Source organism: Argiope bruennichi, chromosome 6 (assembly GCF_947563725.1).
Source record: "Argiope bruennichi chromosome 6, qqArgBrue1.1, whole genome shotgun sequence".
NCBI lineage: Eukaryota > Metazoa > Arthropoda > Arachnida > Araneae > Araneidae > Argiope > Argiope bruennichi.
In genome coordinates this window covers 5,553,302-5,570,638 of record NC_079156.1, presented here as the reverse complement: position 1 = coordinate 5,570,638, position 17,337 = coordinate 5,553,302, and the positions used below count along the sequence as shown (strand labels likewise).

The window sequence follows — 17,337 nt, the reverse complement described above, 5'->3', positions numbered from 1 at the left end:
CTCTGAATTAAATATTAATAATGGAGAACATAAAAAGAAGAGCTGATTTCAGCCATTGTTTTTTGTGTTATTCCCCTCAAATAGAGAATACTTTACTTTCACAGGAAATGAAAAAGCAATTTTTAAGATTAGAAAGTTTGCGGAGAATATGAACAAAAGATTCGATAACGCACTAAAATTTTTTATTTCAGTGCAGTGTGAAACCATTTATAAAATCCTCCTGTTTTGCAATTTCTCTTGCTTTTTTTTTTAATCAAAAAGCAAGAGAAAATTAAATGTTCTACTGAGCTTTGTTAGCAAGTCAAAAAGAATTTAAACAAATAATTAACAGCAAGATAGGAATTTGTAACTAAACAAGTTGTTTAAATATTTTCATTCATTTTACAAAACACTGAATGCAAGTCATTTCAAAACTTTTTAATCAAACAAAAAATGAGTTGAAGTCAGAACTTCGAAGTGTGCCTTCCTTCTTCCCATTCGTCAAGAGATAATTCCACAAATACTGTACAAAATTTGTTGAAGATTATTTACAATATTAATATTCAATATCACAAAATTTCAGCATCTACGAAATTTAATAAAAGAATGAACTAGTGGGGCATGCAAATGAATGAAGCATTTCTTAGAGAAATATTTTTTGCATGCTTTTCGCAATCGATCGATACGAAAATTCGACGCAAAACAACAATTGTAGCCACAAAAATCACATCCCGCATTAGATACATTTAAATCGTTTTTTTTAAGGTATTGCGTTTGCAAGTACAGCCCTGCAGACGGTTTCTGAAAGTACAGCCCTTCAAACGGTCGACCCATAGTTAATTTGGCTGGAAATCTGATAAGTGAGTACAATATAGATGGTAAATCTGTGCACAGAATTTTATCCATTTAGCTTTCTTCGTTTTGTAGTCATCGCATTAACTTATTTTCGAACAGCGGAGAAAACAGACATTCTCTGAAATGCGATATGGTGTAAAGACCGTATATCTAATTTCATCCGTCTAGCTCAAAGCGGTTTTGAGTTATCTTTGTCACAGACAGACATATTCCAAAAGTGCGTTTTTCGAACTCCTCGAGATCTAAAACATGAAGATTCATCAAAATAACGAAATGTTTTGACGATTACAATACTCTTTTTATATTTCGCATAAGAGAAAGTAAAAATGACTTACACAAATGTCTAGAATTATTGTCACTTGTATAAATCTTATAGTACCTGTGTAGATACAAAATGAATCGAACCAGTCCTTCTCATTGTCATATTTACATACAAACATTGTCGTATTTCAGTAAAATTGTACAGTGTCAGAAAAGTAAGCGAATCATTTTTTCGAATGAATTCGAATTGGTTAGTGCAAACTATTTAATAATTTTTTTTATGCCGTATTGAGTTACACCGCACTCAGTGATCAATTCTTTTCTACTATTTTTACATTCCACTCCTTTAAAAAATTTATGAAAAGTTAGTTTACGTGGAAAAGATCGCTACATCAAATAAAGCTAGAGAATATAAACATCATCATTTCAATTTTAGAAGCTAAATAAAACAGAAAATTTTAAATGAAAATGAGATTTTATTCAGCAGCAGCTCCTTGTCGAAGTGTCATTTAGAAGAAAGACTATGTTAGATCAATTATCCTCGTCATCTTAAGGCTGCCTTAACTTATAAAAGTCGTCTCAAAAATGCCGTAGTAATGTCAATCCGAAACGAATTTTTAATTTGGATATAAATGAACGAATTGAGGATCGGATTTAAAAAAACAAAAACTTCTGTTTCAATTGTAAATTCATGGCATTACATTGGCGGATGGAGAAATTTCAAATGTAGATATTGTCACGTAGATACTATGATATTGAACTCAATGACACACACAAGGAGTAGAGCTAAACCAATTTATTAACTGAACTCAGAACACAGTGACTGACAAATCTTCAACTTTTATACACGCAGGGAAAGTTCCAGAATACTCGTCTGGAGACAGTAAGAAAAGTCCATCCAGAACACTTGCCTGGTGTTGTTGTTTCTTATGGCATTTGCCATGGACAAGCCCGCTGATCGAAGACAGCCGATTTAAACCTGAGGGGGAGCGCCTCTTGTTTCTATAGTAGCGCCATCTAGGGCCAAGAGAACGACTTAGCTACACACATGTCACAACCCTTTTTACGGGGGGACTTCATTCATGCATTTCATTCACTTAACCACAGATCGTAATTTAGACCTGAATCAGAGAACGATCACCCCTGATCCAGCACTCCCAGTGGTTTTACTCTCGACATGGAGGACTTTGAGACCACGACAGATTAAACGCGCGTCAGCCACCAAGCACGCGGGCACGGCGGGGTTCGAACTCGCAACCTACGAGACGCGAATCCGACGCTCTACCAACCAGGCTATCCCGGCCTCACTTGTCTGGTAAACTAAAGAAATGTCCAGTATCTTCTGGAACATGAAATAAAGGAAAACATAAAAGAAAGGAACTAAATATTTACATATACTATGAATCGCATTGTCTCTATTCTGGAATAGAACCCACGGTCTCTTGATTATGAGACCAGTGCCATGACCATTCGGCCATGGAGATTCGACTGTCTTTCTTCAATGCTGCAATATGTGTAACTTCATTATAGACGTTTTATTACGAACCACACATTTTTATAGATCTCATCGATCCTTTACCTAAAGTAACATTACATTGATGCTCATTCTAGTAAACATGCAACTTATGAATAACGTTGCATAATTTTGGCAGAAGATATTTAACATACATCGTGACATTTTAATTAGATCAAACATGTGAATGAATCATATCAAATGGAGAAAAAAAGGTAAAATCCTGTTGTATTAACAATAAGGAAAAGGCCTTATTCCGAAATTCAATTAATTTTTAATTATAATGTAAGCGCAGGCGATGCTTACAGTTTTCAGATGAATGAAACAGTTATATATCATTAAAATATTTTTAATCATCAGAATACCAATATAATTGTAGAATAAGATCATAAGTATTTATCAAATACTGAGATTTCACTAAGATGTCTAGAATCCAAGGACATTCCATCGAAAATTAAATTTCGTGGACAATAATAAAATATTCTTTTGTAAAATGCAAATAAATTTCTGAACTCGGCTATCTGATTTCCATTAAAAAGACAAGTTATATGAATGAAGATTCGAAGATATTGGACTTGCATGAATCACGCTTTAGTGAATAACACCACCACTTGATGCTGCATCTTTGGTTGGAATTAATAAACGTATTCTCATAGTTGCCACTAGCGTTTATTTAAAGAGTAGATTAAGGCGAATTTTGACAATGATTTTGACTACTGTTGTGCATTATTTTATAACAGCTTTATGTTCGATGCACAGGTCTCTAGAGTTTACACTAATCTCTAAACTCTCTATGATACATCAGTATCTAAATTAAAAGAAATACTCAAATAATACTGACTGAAATTTTTATTCATTTATTCACCTAACTGCGCAGTCTAACTCCCCTAAATCTTATGTTTTTACATACTCTTCTCTCTTGATATCCTATATACTGCTATGACTGTCACAGCAGTGTCTTTTTAATACGGGTATTCCATTTAACAACAGCTATCAAACTTCCGAATTATATTTGTTTCAAATTTGAATTTTATTTGATCGAATATATCTTTTATATGAACAACCAATATGAAAAAAATCTGAATAAAGCCCATTTAAAAAATATTAATTAAATAAATTATTTTTTAAAAAAATAAAAAAAAGGTGGTATTTTCCCCGATTTCATCTTAGTATGGCAGGCAAAAAAAAATGCTTTTTCTTAAATTTGCATGCTGGATTTGCAAGTAGGGCAGAGTGATGAGCAGGATGCCTTGATTATGGAGCTGTTCTCTAGTGGTCAGATTCTTAATTATAATCTACTAGTCAAGAAGAAAACCAGGAATAATGTCTTCATTGTTGTTGAATTCACAGTGTCTGGGTAAGTGAATTTGTTCTTTTGTCCCTAAGCTATCTCTGTTTAGTGCAACTTATTATGCGCTTACCAAGGATTCAGTTCAATAGCAGAGCGGTTCTGTTTCAGTTTTAAAACATCCGCACTCGGAGTAAAATCAGTTCTAACTTCTATTGTTCCACGATTAAAGGTTAAATTGTAATATCCAATAGGCCAAACATTTTCTGGGGAATGACAAATCGTCAATTTTGGGGCTAAATTTGATCTCATACTTAAAAGTTTAAAAATCTGCAGAGTTCCACAGAATACTTTAGGAAATAGATTAAGGAGGACTAGAGAAAACAATCTGACTTCTAAGCGAGAAACTATTAAAGGCGGATTGGGGCCACGCACCTTTCTATATTTTTTAACTACAAAAAAATATTGGTGAATCATATATTACTGCTCGGGAGTAAACACTTCAGTTCAGTTTTGACAGATATCCAAATATAAACACATGTTCTTGTAACCAAAAAAAAAACAACAAAAAAACATTCAGTACGAGTTCTATGATGAAATTTAGATGATCTAGTTTTATGGTTTAGTGGTTATATGGAGCAAACTAGTTATATGGTTTTCTTAAAAGACATAAGAACAAGGTTTTCTTGCAACTTTCAGAGAATCCTTCAATGTTAAGAACCGCATCAAGTATTCTCTTGAGAAATGTTTTGATTTGCTTGAAGGTTTGTATGAGAAATCTTCTAGACGGTTGTTGCAAAAAAAAATTGTGTATTATTTTTAGAAGTTCATAAAATTCAGTAAATCATCAGTTGGAAAACTAGCTCTTTTGATTTTGAGCAGCCATGGCACTTGTACGAAGATCTTTGATCTTATAAATACGGCTTGAATAAGAAATGTCATTTTGTTAAACTTGTCACCCAATTATTTCCACGCGAGGCAGCAGCTTCTGTGAGATTTCTTTGAACATCAGTTACCAACAAGAGCCATGACAATGGATCATAATATTTTCTATTACTATTTTAATAAAGTATAAAACCGTGTGGCATTACTTTCCTTAAAACCTCACGAATGCATGTTGCAATTAATGGGTGCAAGTAAATAGGAGTATATTCACTAAACAGAAACAATTTTTCTGTTCATTTTTTTTCTCCTTCAATAACCACAGGTGAACCTCCTTCTCCAGACTTACTCACATTGCATAAGAGAACCTATTTCCAGAAGAAAATCCACTTAAGGGAAAATCCACTTTCCAGGATTTGAACTGCAGGTGGTAACCCAGATCTAGAAGTACAGAAGAATCTTGAAGTTCCAGCTAAGCCTAAACCTCTTTTGGAAACTAAGAACGGTAAACTGTTTTCAAATAAATTGTGTTGTAAAAGATTAGTCCGAAGTTTTGAGGAGACAAACTAATGCAAAGTTTTCAGCATTTGCTATATCGTCCAATGAAATTAAGTCAGCTCAAGTTGTAAACATGAGAATCGAAGCAAATCATAGCAGAAAGGGGGAAAACATCTTCACCATATAAAAAAGAATTAGTATATAAATAAAATAAAAAGAAGAAGAAAATATTGAAGTTATTATTAGTTGAAAGAAGATGTATTGCACTAAATTAAAAAAAACTCATCAAAAAATAATCAAATGTAGAAACATATAAAAAATCACCAAAGCAAAAGAATTTTTTAAAAAAATTGATTCATCTGCATCAGTTGTTTTTATTATCATATTGTATTTTCTAACTCAAAAAAAAAAAAGAAGGATAAATTAAATTTGTGAAGTGGGTGCTTTCCACTGGGGAACTGTAGACCCAGTTCACGAAAGCTACAGAAGAGAATAGGAAGAAAACAAATACTTTACATGCCAATTTTGTAAATGACGTTCTTGAATTGTCATATGAAATAAAAAGTTTTATTTCTTTTCTCTAAGATTAGAGTTTTTCTTACTTCCCCTACAGTGAACACGCATACCAACTAGTAGGATCGTAACGGATGATTTAACTTTTAATATAAAAGATTATTGATAAAAAAAAGTTAAAATAGGATTTGTCATGAATTATGTATTGAATTTAAGCAAATGATGGATATTTTAATAAAATCTGACAATCTCTAGGTCAAATACTTCAGCTCCAAGACGATTTCGAGTCTTAACTGCGGTCTTACTTTTCTTACAATTAAAGTTTATGAGTCTTTGTTCAAAAGTGGATATAAAACAATTTTATTCAATTATTTACATAAAAATTTAATATAAATATTTTATACATGGTAGTACCCAGAATCTTTACAATTAACAACTGAGAATGTGGGTTCGACATGAAAGTTTATTACTTACAATGATTTAGTAGTTATAATTGAAATATTTGAAATTTGGTATCTTTTGTTTCTAAAAATCAGAATTTTCGCTACAGTTATAAAGATTAGTATGTCATTATGATTGTACTCTTCAATACGAAACTCGTTGCTTGTAAAAAAAGAAAGTGAACCTAAAATTAAAACAAAAGAAACGAATCTCTATTGCGAAATGAATCTCTTTATCTTCAAAGCTTTTATCTGTCCTTCGGTGCTTCTGCAAATCGGAAAATATTTATCAGTAAAACTGCTCAGCGGGATGCTCTCTTTCTATCAGACGAACGAAACTCAAGGAGCGATAGTTACCTTTGGACAGAAAACCGTTTCATAACAAACAGGAATAACTTCAGAAAGAGATAATCACTAGTTTAAGTATGTAAATAACCATTGGAATCAATTATTGTGTCTAATTTCACTCATAGAAAAATCGAAAGGAACAATACTTTAAAGATGCAAGTAAGTATGATTTTTTAAAATTATTATTTAGATATTGTAAATTACTTGTAACTAGACCTGCGGGAGAAGAAGTCCTTTAAGACAAAAATCTTAATCTCTACCGAGAACGAATATACGTTTGTAAATTTTCTAGCGCTCTACAAAAAAGAAAATTAGGCCCTGATGTCATATATTTATTTGCTTTTGAAGGCGAAAATCTATATCTCGGAACGGTTTTATTGAATTTGAAGGAATCAAAAAATTGAGCAACATTTTTTCAGTTGTCCTCAACTGAAAAATTTTTAACTTTTCGAAAGTTAAAAAAGTTCATCTTCCGGAAATATTACCCGATAATAATTTTTCACCATTTTAAAATTTATTAAATTATATTTCCAAAACATATTAATGGATGTTGCTCATCAATTTTTTCTAATTAAAAAAAATTTAAGATATTTTTAAATATGATCTGTAACACAAATTTCTGTGCTCTTTTGCTAGTTAAATTGGTTTTAATACTTTAAAGTGTATATTTTTCCTCTGTTAAACTTTTTATAAACATCTTCTATAATGTTCTCAAGAAAATATTATTTTTTGTTTGCTAAACATTATAGTTATAGTTATGCATGACCAAAATATGAAATAATCTTCATGAAATCTAATGTGCAAAAAGGCTATTCATTGCCACTTTTTTTACAAGAACGTATTACACCAAATCATAAACTTCATTAGATAAAAAAATAATCAGTGTATTTCAATTCTATATATGCTTTGAAATTTAGTTGAAGTACTAACTCATTTTATGTGCAAAGGTTTTGCATTTTCCATTTCATTTAGCTGTCTTTTTTACCAGTAGATGCATTTATTTTTCAGAAACAAAGTAGCAGATTTTATTATATTAAATCATGTTATTTGTAGCATGAATAGATAAGCGAACCAGTGGTGGCTTATAGAATTGTATAGTTAACGAGTATAAATAACGTTGCTGGTTTATAAAAATAATTTTTACTAGTATTATATCTAATTGGTTTAATTTCAAAAACTACAGTGGAAATCGAAAAATCATTATCGCAATCCATTTTCCCTGTCCAGTTTCCTGAATAAAAAAAACTATAAAAACTAAATATGCATTTATTCTCTTGTCTTTTTGCTAGCCAATTTGAGAAGATAATGATACATGGTCAATATATGAATTAGAATTTTTATTCGCTTAAATCAAGAAGGATTTAATTTGTAAATCACGAAAAAAAAAACGTGCAATGTGTTTCATGTATTGGTGTGCTCCTCTGATTTATAAAATTTTTATCCATTGACTAGATACTTATGTAATATATATTTTCTTCTGTCTAAGTATTCAGTATTTGAATTAAACCGCTTCTTCTTTTTAATGAATATCTGAAAGCATTCTATCTGAATTGAGAACACTTTTAAAATGCCCGACTTGCATCATCAGACGCAATATTTCCTTAGATAGGTGATTCCCCATTTTCATTGCAGCTCTCTTGATATGAGAGCTCGAGCCACTTTGGGGCTTATCTTCCTCTGGATAAATTCAAGATTATTTTTTAGCACTATAATTTAGCATAATTTTAAGCATGATCATTTTTAACAGATTTTTTATAGATATATTATATATTACTTGTAAACTGAGTGATATGACATAAAAAAGGCAAAAAAAAAAAAAAAAAAAAAAAAAAATCTGCTTCAGAACGTCTTACAGTGCGCATCGTTGGACCTAGATCCCCATATTTTCACGTGGTATTAATAACTAAACAAACTTTTTAATTTTTAATAAAGGTTTAATAGAAAATTTTAAGTTGTACTCCCCTTACTTCTTAATTTTCACACAAAAACATTTTTTCGTTACTTTAAGGTATCCGAACATGTTCGGAACACTTTTTTAGAAAAATATGGTGTAGACATACTTTAACCATATTTATGGGTTTAAGATTATTAAAGATTAGTAATAGAATGTCAATATTTGAAATAAACATTAATAAATTGGCATTTATAGCATAAATTTAAGCAAATTCTTAAAAACTTCAAATTGGCTACACCAAAAACCATTATTCTCATCCGAACAAAACTTATACCAAAATATACTGCATAGTTTTCTCTAGGGAATGAACTACAAGCATATGGTTATAATAATAAGTGAAAAATTTTAGAATCAGTAGAAAATTCATCACGAAATTTTTAATAAATTTATGACTTTATTATTCAAACAATAGGCTATAAATTAAAAAAAAATATTCACTCAATCTAAATTCGTTTATTTCATTCCCTATAAAATAGTATAAAGACAAAGTTCACCAAATTTAATAGAAATATGATAATTATATTTTGAGTTATTTGATTTGAAGTGAGCAAAAAATAAGTAAAAATCAACTTTAAGAAAAATGCATTTAAAGTATACAGTAACCTGTTTTAATAATAAATTATATGCGTACATACTTAAAATTCACCAAATTTATAGATTATACCTTCTTTCTTTTCGGGGTTTAATAATTTTCATTTTTTTCATTTTTTTTTTTTTTTTTTTTTGGCAATTTTTGCATTTGTCAGTGAATGCCGCCTAGATTCTTTTATTCTGTCTTTGTCAATCTCAGCAAATGCTCTAACTGCATTTGCACTAGGATACACTTCAATAACCTTATGAATAATCAGTAATCTTATAAAACCTTCGTTAAAGTGTATTACAGTCATAAATGCCCTAATCTGAGGGTTCGGAGTTCCACAAAGATATCTTTAGGTACAAATTTCCATAAAACACCGTTAAAACTCTCACTGGCATTTTGCAATTTTCCGTCAAAAAATTTTCCGTATTTAAACTAAATTTGTGTTTATACAAATTTTTAACATGTTTTTCGGCCCTTTAAATCGGTGCTTCCGTTTATTTAAATGTCCACTTCCGGTTTATCGATAATTATGAAAAATTAATATCTTGAATTCTAATTAACGTAGAGGCAAAATTAAACCTGTTTTGGACAGCTCAAAGACTGGTCTATCCAATAAACGAATTTTTTTAAATGTTATTTTTATCGAAAATGGAACTTTTTAACATGTTCAGATACATTCAATTTAAAACATAAGCTCTTTAGATATTCCCAGTTTTACTTTTTAAATTTGATAAATTTTGAAAAATATTAGTAAACATATTTTACAGCAACACTTTTGATTATTTTAGTTACCGTGTCCTTGCACGTTCATTACGACAATGTTAAATGCATTTTTTGAGAAGCGCGGTATCGTTCCTACAATTAAAGTTAAATTAAAAATGAATATAAAGTTTTTGTGCAGATTTTCCTAGTTTTAATAATTTTAAAAAACAGTTTTAAATCTCAGTTTAATATATAATTTGTTGTTGTTGTTATGAAATTCAAATCCATTTCGTTGCTTCATTGAATAATTTACTCCCCTTTATTTTTTCAATTGTTAAAATGACGAAAATGTTGCTTTTTTTTATTATTTCCAAGGAAATTTTTTCCTTCCTCCTTCAGTTCATAATATAAAAGAAATTTCAGGTTTGCAACAATTAAGTTAAGTGGAGGTAAAACATAATCGATATTCCTGGAGAGCAAATAGGTCACCAAAAACGGCCAGTATTCTACAAAATTATATTTAAAAAAATGATTTCTTTATTTCTCCGAATGTTGTTTATGTTGCAGTGAGTATGAAATAAGCTTAAAAATAATATAACGTCACATAATCGTAGTATCGTTTATCTCTTTTCTAAAAACCTCGTGAAAGAAGGATTCTAAACAGGATCCCATGTGCGTGGGATTTACTTTGAAAAGTCTGTTACTCTAAGAAAGTGAATAAAACTGTCAAGATAATAACAGCTGTTTCTGCGTTCCCAAAATATATGGATACGTGCGTATGACCTTATCACATGACAGCGCATAAGAATAATACATCTGCTTGTTTCTGAAGAAACGCATATCTTTTCCTTCATTTTAAATTTCTAACATCAGCTGGTTTGGCGTGAATAATGTTTATATTTATTTTCAGATATATCTTCATATCCTTTGATTCCGTCGAATTCTTTGACATTAAAGTCGTGCTGCTTTAATTGTCTTACTTTAGTTCTATTCACTGTACACATGAAACCCTTCTAATGGATACAGTCCCATAGCATCATAGGGAAAAATAAAATTTAAATATCCAATTCGTCTAGCTTCTAAATGCCGCGATGTTGTAACTTCACATTTTTGTCTGTCTTCCAGATGACACAGTTATTAAACAGAATCCTTCTCCTTTCATTTTCAATCATTATATATTTGATGAAATAATGAAAACGGTTTGAATTTTGCAAAAATCCATGTGATTATTAAAACGATATGATTAAAAAGACTCTTTTTATACTTTAAAACGGTGTAAAACTCCTTTTTGTACAGTTATATTTTCGGAAATAATCGCGGAAAATAATATAATACCTCAATTTAGGAGGTGGATTAGGATCATTGTCTAAACGTACTCCTCCTCGAAAAATAACTCAATCAACTTGGTTATGGGTGAATGTAGATGTGGTGAAGCAAAATTCACTGATAGAGAAAAATGAAATAGAAAAGTTTGTTAAAAAATTTTTATAAAATTATGTGAAAGCAAATTGTAATTACATAGAAATAAAGAATATGAATCCTAATAAATTTTGTTTTGGAAGATATATACTGAAAGTGGACAGTTAAAAAAAAGTGACACTTTTCTCTCTGAATGGTTCATTTGGTGAACCAAATTTATAAGGAAAATATTACACTACATAAATAGTATATTACGTCACTTAGGAGACGATGTATTTGGTATTAAATTCTTTCTCTGATACCGTCTCTAAAACAATGCAAAATAAAAACTTATTCGAATTTTTCCAGGAATTTTAGTTTCAAAGGCAAGTTTATGGCCGGTATTTCCTTGCTCCTATTTCATTATCAGACGGTTCTTATCTCAATAGTCCTTATTGCTCTTTATAACTTATCATTTAAACCCAAACGTTTGAGAAACAATGAAAAGTAACGAAACTGCACCTGGACCTTGATATTTTCTAAAACTGATACTTCAGATACGTTACTGAAATGGGAAACTATTATCTTCTTCTAAATATTTCTAAAATGAGAAAGTTAACAATTATTGACAGAAAAAAACCTTTGAGTGCGCCTTCCATTTTATCAATGTTTTATTTTTAGACATAATAATATAATTGAATAATAAAAAACCATGGAAATACTTCATAAATAATAAAAAGAAGAGCAATTCTTAAATTGCACATCATTTGCGCAATTGAAAATTCCTTTATGTCATTAACCATCAAAATATTATGTATTTTAATAAAGAAACAACTTTTACCTAAAACAAATAATAATTTTGAAACAAATGCATTTTTTGCGGCTTATAAAAGTTTTGAAATTATTAGAACTTGTATTTCATAATCTGTTTAATATCATCTCTTTGATTTCTCGAAAAAAATTCAGTCACAAATATGCAAGAAACTAATAATGGAATCCATAAATCATCTTGGAGAGTGATAGAAGGCATTTGGTTTTTTGTACCATAATGTACTATTAAATGCTGAAGGACATATGCATTTCTGCGTGTTTTAAAGTAATCGACCTCGTTAAATATGTGTTGCAATTAAAATTACCAAAACTTTCTTCTTCCTTTAAAAGATTAAAAAAATAAAATATTATAATTTATAATTTTTTCAAACACAAAATACACTAGCCCAAAATAAAAATTAAAAAAAAACTAAAGCAAGAGAAAACATCATTTGAAAATTTTATAAATAATACTTTTCCTGTAACCTAATTGCAATTTTATTTCAGATTTCAAGGATATAATCATTTTTATAAACAGATTGTGCCGAAGAGAATCGGCCTAACAGGAGTTTTACTCATGCTCATTCGTCGTACAAAAGCAGAACATCTTCAAAATTAGTATTATTGACTCAAGGTATACTGAAGCTTCTATGAAGACTGAGATCACGTTCATTTAAAAGAGCTCGAATAACGTAAGGGTTTTGAATGCCGGAGGAGAAAAATGGTCGAGTTGCTAAAAAGAAGAAAAAAAAATGCAGGTAGAAAGAATTGAAATGCCACAATTTGGTAAAATTATTGACAATATTGGAAGTCTTTTGTGCGTAAATATGGGAATTCTGCTGAACCTCGATGACTAGAAAGCAAAGAACATTTCGTATTCAGACGACAGCTATAACTGGAATGCAAATGAGAAGTATAAATTATAGCTGTCACTATATCAGGTATAATATTCCACAATGTTCGTTCGAACTACTACTCTGGTTCATTTGCATGCTCCCCACCTACTTCTAGGTTCATTGGTCTTCAATGGCACCGGATAAAAACTAACTGAAAGTTCGGACTTAATGTGGTTGTGTCTATTGATGAGGCCAGTTATCTTTTGTGCACGTGGTGATCTTGGGCTGGTTAGAAAGAGATTTCAGGGGAGCTTTTCGTGACCTTCTGCTTTTTTTTCCAACCAAGATGTTATCGACCTTCTCCGAGATTAGTGTTTTCAAAAGACAACAGTATTTCCTTTGTTTTGATATCGATGATCTTGAGTACAAGGTTACATCAAAAAGTAGATATGACTTACTGTGATACCTCTCACTGACGAATAGCTGGAGTCGTGTTGAAAATCCATTTAATAATTGCCAGCCGAAGTGCATATAGAAATGTCTATTATCTACCATACTTATTCACAACTGAACTCTGAGTGGGGTATAATTGGGAAACAGCTCCATTTTCATATTTTTCCAGGAGCTTTTCAATAGTATAGTGTTGTCGATACTATTGACATAATGTTGTATGTAATAGTCAATAGTATCAACAACACTGTGATTGTGGCATAGGTGGGAGGCAGCTTCATTCTCACCTCCTTTTAGCAATGCGGATCTAGCTGAACAAAAGGAGCAATGATCATGGATAAGCATCTCTCGTAAAATCATCAGGGACATATATATGCACACGCTCATGCCTGCATTCAGTAGGGTGGCGTTTAGTAATAGCAACATCATTATGTCAGTGGTATCGACAACACTAAATTTGCTTGTTTCTAAGCAATTCATTTTCTTGAAATATAAATCCATAATATTTCAAGGAAATCCCTATCGTCTATCTCCAGAACGAAATGATAAAATAGTCCAATCAAAGTGAGATTACAAATAGCATTAAAATCCATCAAAGTAACATTTTAAATTGTAAATGTAAAATTTGCAATCCTTCCCATCTTTTTTATTGTTACAATATTTATTTTAATATTAAGTGTTGTTCCTGCTATCGAGAAAGCTGTTTATAATATTAGATGTAGTAAAAGTATATGTTTTAAATGCTGCTTATCTTTCAGGTGATAATATTACCTGCTTTGATTTTGCTGTCCACATCATCGTTATTTTCAACAGTATGCTGTGCTCCTAATCACCACCATAACAATCACAATGGTAAGAAAACAATATTAGACAGTTTTGTAAGCTTTAAAAGTAAATAATTCTTGTCCTTTATGATCTTTTATAATATTTTCGAATCTTATTTTTGGTTTTTAGGAGTGATTGGAAAAAGATTTCTTTAAAAAGGCATGCCTACTTTCAAGAAAAAATAAAATAATGATACACGTTACTATTTTAAAAATAAGACGGGCGTTATCATGACGTAATGGATTATAGTTTTATGAAGTAGGATTTTATCTCAAACAAAGGAAACGAAACGAATTTTAAGTATTCGCTAAGCGATAATGAAAAATGCTAAATCTGCACTGAATATAAAGCCATTGTCTTCTTTTAGGTATCACAGCACCAAACTGATTAGCTATGGAACTTTTTGCTTTATCAACAATGTGCTTCATTGCGTTTTTATACGCAAACATTGTATCAGCAGTTCGTTATTTAACAAACAATGATGAAGAGATTAAGCCAATGTTTACAGGCTTTGTTTTATATGTAAATTGCCGCATGCATGAATAAACTGGATTGAATGGTCTCCCCAAAACTTTCTCGAATACGACGCTTTCTTTCCGAATCGATTGAATCCCAAAATCACATAACAAATGTTATATATTCCGGCCGTGGCGTTTATGAGTTGTCGAGTTTACACGCTTCTGAAAGCTCAGATCGGCAGACTCCTTTTTGAATTTGTCTCAAATTTTGATAGGCGTCCACACTACAAGTATTAAATTTGTATACTAAATTTTATTCTTCCAGCTCACTTCATTTTGTAGTTATTCTGTTAACTTGTATTCGAAGAGCCGGACGAACAGATCTCATCTGAATGGATTTTGTTCAAAATTTGACATAAATCTACAAATCTGCTGTAAAAAAACCATACACCAAATTTTATCCTTCTAGGTGAAAGTTTTTTATTAATAATCTTCATCACAGACATACAAACGGACATAATGACAAAAATGGGTTTTTCCAAGCTCAGATTGGTATAAAAAATGGAAATTCATCAAAATATCGAGTCCATTTTTTTCACGGTTTTTTTATATAGTTTATTCTATACATAGTTCTATACAAACATTAAAAAATAAATTCTTCATTGACTATTTTCACACCACTTCAAAATTCAAAAATTAAGTTTCCAGTTCTAACAATTTCATTTCATTTCAATTTTTGCTATAGTTTAATATATCTTTAAAAAGGGTTTCAAGCATATTTTACAAAGGAACTTTTCATTGTGTCAGCTTTATACACTAATGTGTTGCGATCCTAATAGAAACTTTTATGTATGCATGTTATAGTTGGTATGATAAAGAGTAAAGATTTAAAAATAATTTATCAAGCCTGCAACTTTATCCTTCTGCGATGCTTCATTATCATTCTAGAAATTCGAATTTTCTTCAATATATATTATTAACGATTCCTACTCACGCGTCTTGAACTCAAGAAGAAAATATATTCTTGTGACGATGTCTTTTCCAATGGATTGTGTGGTCACGTGAATTTATTCCATTAAGTTTGATGTAAAGCTGCCATATATGTAAGAAAAAAATAGCGGTATTGAAATTAAAATTATAAAATTTGTTCACGATCAGTATGAGCTGCTTTGTAAGCCTTCACAATAAAATATCTTTCCCAAACATTTTATTTAACTTGGCAAATTTAGATAAGTTTCTAAAGATGGTATCTTATAATCGCTGCTTCAGTCACTTTTTCATATATTGAAATTTCATATACTTGCGGTAGTGTACCATTTCGGAACGTTAAAAACCTAATAACCTGTAAACTGATTATTTAAATTTTATTTCATAAGAGTGGCGGCACTGGTAATGAAATTGAGAAAAAATGATTTTAAAATTTCATAATATTTATATCAATGAATTATGAATAAGAGATATATATCAAATAAAAATGTGTATTAATAAAAGCAACATTTTAAAAACTTCTTTCGTTAATATTTGTAAAAAAATAATAAAAGCAGACTATTCCTGATTTGTATTGTTATATGCTTGCTCATTCTCTAATCAGTCATCCTCTTCGGACGAGCGCAATAGGAAGACAAGGCCGTCTAGGCAGCGAAATTTGTTCGTATGCTCTATTTAATCGCATCTTTTTTCAGACTAAAAAAAAAAATCTGAATTTCTGGTCAATGAAATATTTCGCGGTAAGCTTCGAAATGAGCGAAACTGACTACGACTTGTATGCAACTAAAGATTCGTCAGCCGTTAGAGTTAGGCGCCGCAAATGGTTTTCTTATCTTCTGCTAAAGATAGAGAACATTGAACGAACTCAGAATATGGACACTCTCCATCGAGACTGTTAAAAATCAAGCCCTCGCAGTGCATGGGAGTAAAAACGCACTGTGGCAAATCCCTGTCCTCAGGTCGAGTTACATTACCCGACCCATCTGTTTGCCCCCTATCTTGCCCAGCCCAGAGTGGCCGCGTCTGACGGTTGATTGTACCGTGAACGAAACAGCAATTAAATCAGGGTAGACACAGTTAATGACGCATTTAACTGGTTGTTAACAGATGATGACTATCGTTTACTATGTTTAATGCTTCACACTGAAAATGTATCAAACTCGATAAATGAATTAACGTGTTAAAATAAAGGAAAAATATGTTAAAATTGGATAAGTTGGAAAAAAAACGACACTTGTTGCTTTAGAGAATTGTCGGAGCTGCCGAGCTTTTTTTTTAATTCTTATTTCTCATCAGAAAAATTAATAAGGCAAAGACTGCCCTTTTAGTAAGTAAATGTAAACGAAAATAATTGGTATGACACCATATTTAAATTTTTTGACAACATTTAATTGACGTAGGACGAAACATAACATATATGAACACTATTACAAAATTTAGTACGTGAACCTCATAGAGCTCTTAACATCCATCTCTCTCCTCTCTCGGCACCGTCTCTCTCGCCGTCCTTCTTCTCCACACTCTTCCTTTCAGTTCGTTTTCTGGTTCTAATCATCCGCAGCGCCCTCACACGCCGCCCCTAAGAGAAAAACTGGTCTTCAAACGGCAAAAGTTTTTCTCTGATTCCTTTGGCCAAAGTTAATAACATATAAGGAAAAATAACTAAACTAAATAAGAACATCTCATCCACATATTGAAATAACAATGAAAGCTCCGAATATATATATATGAAAAATAATTAAACAAAATATGAACATAGC

General features: G+C 31.0%; 1 protein-coding gene across 2 annotated transcripts in view; it reads left to right on the top strand.

Annotated features, from left to right (window-relative positions):
* Window positions 1–6,533: 6,533 nt before the first annotated feature.
* Window positions 6,534–17,337, top strand: part of LOC129971560 (uncharacterized) — a 31,447-nt gene continuing 20,643 nt past the window's right edge. For both annotated transcript variants that reach the window (XM_056085441.1, XM_056085440.1), the window contains exons 1-2: window positions 6,534–6,736; window positions 14,066–14,159. In XM_056085441.1, the coding sequence (XP_055941416.1) occupies window positions 6,731–6,736; window positions 14,066–14,159 (100 nt within the window). In that variant the 5' untranslated portion in view covers window positions 6,534–6,730. The remainder of the gene's footprint in view (window positions 6,737–14,065; window positions 14,160–17,337) is intronic.